This window comes from Cotesia glomerata, unplaced genomic scaffold, assembly GCF_020080835.1.
Source record: "Cotesia glomerata isolate CgM1 unplaced genomic scaffold, MPM_Cglom_v2.3 scaffold_74, whole genome shotgun sequence".
Taxonomy (NCBI): Eukaryota; Metazoa; Arthropoda; class Insecta; order Hymenoptera; family Braconidae; genus Cotesia; species Cotesia glomerata.
In genome coordinates, this window is record NW_025404391.1 from 1 (window position 1) to 2,900 (window position 2,900).

The window sequence follows — 2,900 nt, forward strand, 5'->3', positions numbered from 1 at the left end:
AGCATTTTAAATACTTTTTAACGGTCGAGACGTCCATTTGTATTGTCTTTATTTATATTTACTGTTTATAAAATATCAGACCGAAAATATTAAGTTATTGCTTAAAATAATCAATTCGCATTAAGATATTATGATTGAAATTTCACTAAATGGCCGATAACGCCTGTGAATTAACAGTAATATTTTTTTAAATAACAGTCATTAATCACGTTGTTTTTAGTGATAGTGTAATAATAATAGATGCTAATTTTTTGTTTAGGAAAAAACAACTAATACTAATTTAATTGCTAAAAACGGAGACTTTCAGAGACTTCAAGTTCTTCGACAAACGTACACCGAATTAGAGCGACTATTTTATTTATTGAAAATCTGGAAAAGTGATTTAGAAAAAATAGCTTACAATTTGTCGCTTGTATAGTGTAAGTAACAATATTAATTATCATAAATATAAAATTTCTTTCAATTTATTAACCGTATTATTTTTTTTTTCATAGGATCGTTATATATATTTTCAAGATTAATAATTTTTAATCATGGACCGTAGAAAGAGCATTGGACTTGTGCTAGCTGAAAATGCAAGCTCAAGTCCTCTACGCCGACGTTCAGGTTTTGCTGTGCGAGTAAATACTGCCGAAATAGAGGTTAACGATGATGAGGCAGAACGACAAGTACTACGCACTGAAAATAATGGTCCAGTTGCTCCACCATCAACAAGTCGCCGATCTGTTCATCTTGGTGCAGTTGTAAATATGTCGACTCCACAAATAGCTGAAGGAATGGCTCAATGCATCAAACTGAGCACTCAAAATAAAATCAATATTAAAAATGCTTTTAGTTTGAATATGATTGATTTTATGACATACATGGTACGTAATAAAAGTGAAGGTATACCAAACCTTCATGTAGCTGGAACTACACTTGATGTTAGCGCCAAGATCTATGCACTGAGAGTAGATGCTTTGTATCAAGATACTTTGAAAATGAGTGGTAATTTGGATACGAATCATAAAAAACATAACGTCAATGAGGATTCGAATGATGACAATACTACTATGGAAAACGGCGAAGATGAACAAAATAATGCCAAAAAGAAGAAAAAAAAGAAGAGAGGAAGCCAGAAAATTCTTACAACGATCGAAGCTCTCCAAGGAAAAGTTGATACGGTTGATTACACTCCTGTAATGTTTGGAAATAGTGACTGTCAGACAACGAATATGCTGTATCAAGCTTCTTTACCGCAACACTGTGGTTTAGGTCTCAGTTTAAATCCTTACAACGATGTAATTATTGATTCAGCCGATGAAAAAACAGAAAATAACGATGAAACACGAATAGCTTGGCCACCAATAAGAGTAGATTTCGCTAATCAACAGATAAATAACCTTTTCTCAACATTCGAAATTCTCCATTGGTCTGTTGAGCAAGATGAAGGTGAATTATCAAATATGTCTTCTCAAGAATCTTTTTCTCAAGATGATGATAATCTGGCCTTTGATCTTAACGCTAGTGTACCACCCGAAGAAGATGAAAATAATGATGGGAACTATTTTTATGCTGATGAAAATCATGAAGAAGAAGTTGAAATCGGTTGTAATGCCCAAAGTCGAGCACCGTGCGTGGTTGCTGATCTAAAAAATTTAATGGAGCGAATGCCTATGAATAAAAAACTCGAGTATTCAATCTTTAATGAAGGAGTGGATATTCGTTGGGTTGGACCTTCTCACTGGAAAATTAAAAAACTTTCTAATAACAATACACAAAAGAGTAAACTTGAAGCTTGTCAACAAAATCCGAAAAGGAAAAAAAAAGATTTAAACATTCAAAGTAGCGATGAACAAATTGAAGCGGCTGAGGAAAAAAGCAAATTAAATAAAAAAAACTCAACAATTTTAAAAACAGCAACAATTAAAAGTTCTTGGTCTTCAAGAAAACTGGTAATATCGAAAGAAAATTATGAAGAAGATGATACAAAGGTATGTAAGTATTATGTACGATTAGATGAGCTATCTTTCAAAAATTATGTTGATAACAATAATTCAGTGATTTCTGACGACAACAATCCATATGACTATGAAAATGGCAATGATACTTTGAATTATTGCTCAAATGTTCAAGCTGATGATCATCAACATGATGACATTGGTACGGCGGCTAACGATAGTGTTTATGATGATGGATCTCAACCAATTGCCTTCACGAACAATAATTTAATTGAAGCTCCAAAATTAACTCAAAAAATATACATTCCTTTCTCACAGAGAGCAAAAAAATTGGATGTTCGCCATTTAAAAAAATGTATTTGGGGAACGTTAACAGATAATCAAAGTGACAAAGAAAATGAAAGAAATGAAAGGCCACTTCCAATAATCAAAGAACAAAAAAAATTCAGTGACATTTATACCCAACTCCCTAAAATGCTTTCAAAAAATGACGCTGAAGACTTAAGTTTTCCAATCGCTTTTGTGTCATTACTTCATCTTGCCAATGAAAAATGTTTATCTATAACTTCGGGTGAAAACTATGCGGAAATTATTATTGGATCAAGTACCCAATAGATGAAACATTTTTATATCGCCACCACGGAATAATTTTTCTCTTTTGTGTTTTAATAAATTTTCGTATAACTACATGTATTATTAAATAAGAACTTTTTTTTTTTTTTTTTTTTTCAATTAATAAAGTATAAATAATTTTTGTACTTCATTTTTTTTTAATAAATAATATTAAATAATAGTAGTTATTCAAAACTTTATTTTTTTATGTAACATACACGTGTATCTAGAAAAATTAATTTGAAGAACATTAACTTTACATATTTTTTCTATCACCACTTAAATTTATGAACTTAGGAGCAAAAAAACATCTTGCTTATTTTATTTACAGGGTCATTAAAATAGAAT

At 30.9% G+C, this 2,900-nt stretch overlaps 1 protein-coding gene across 2 annotated transcripts; it reads left to right on the forward strand.

Annotated features, from left to right (window-relative positions):
* Window positions 1–26: 26 nt before the first annotated feature.
* LOC123274785 (condensin complex subunit 2) lies at window positions 27–2,605 on the forward strand. 2 transcript variants are annotated; one of them, XM_044742507.1, is made up of 3 exons: window positions 27–176; window positions 260–419; window positions 495–2,605. In XM_044742507.1, exon 3 carries the CDS (start codon window positions 534–536, stop codon window positions 2,553–2,555), a length of 2,022 nt encoding a protein of 673 aa, XP_044598442.1. In that variant the 5' UTR covers window positions 27–176; window positions 260–419; window positions 495–533; the 3' UTR covers window positions 2,556–2,605. The 2 variants fall into 2 exon arrangements, with proteins under 2 accessions (XP_044598442.1, XP_044598443.1); XM_044742508.1 differs by having other exon boundaries at window positions 27–165.
* Window positions 2,606–2,900: the final 295 nt, after the last annotated feature.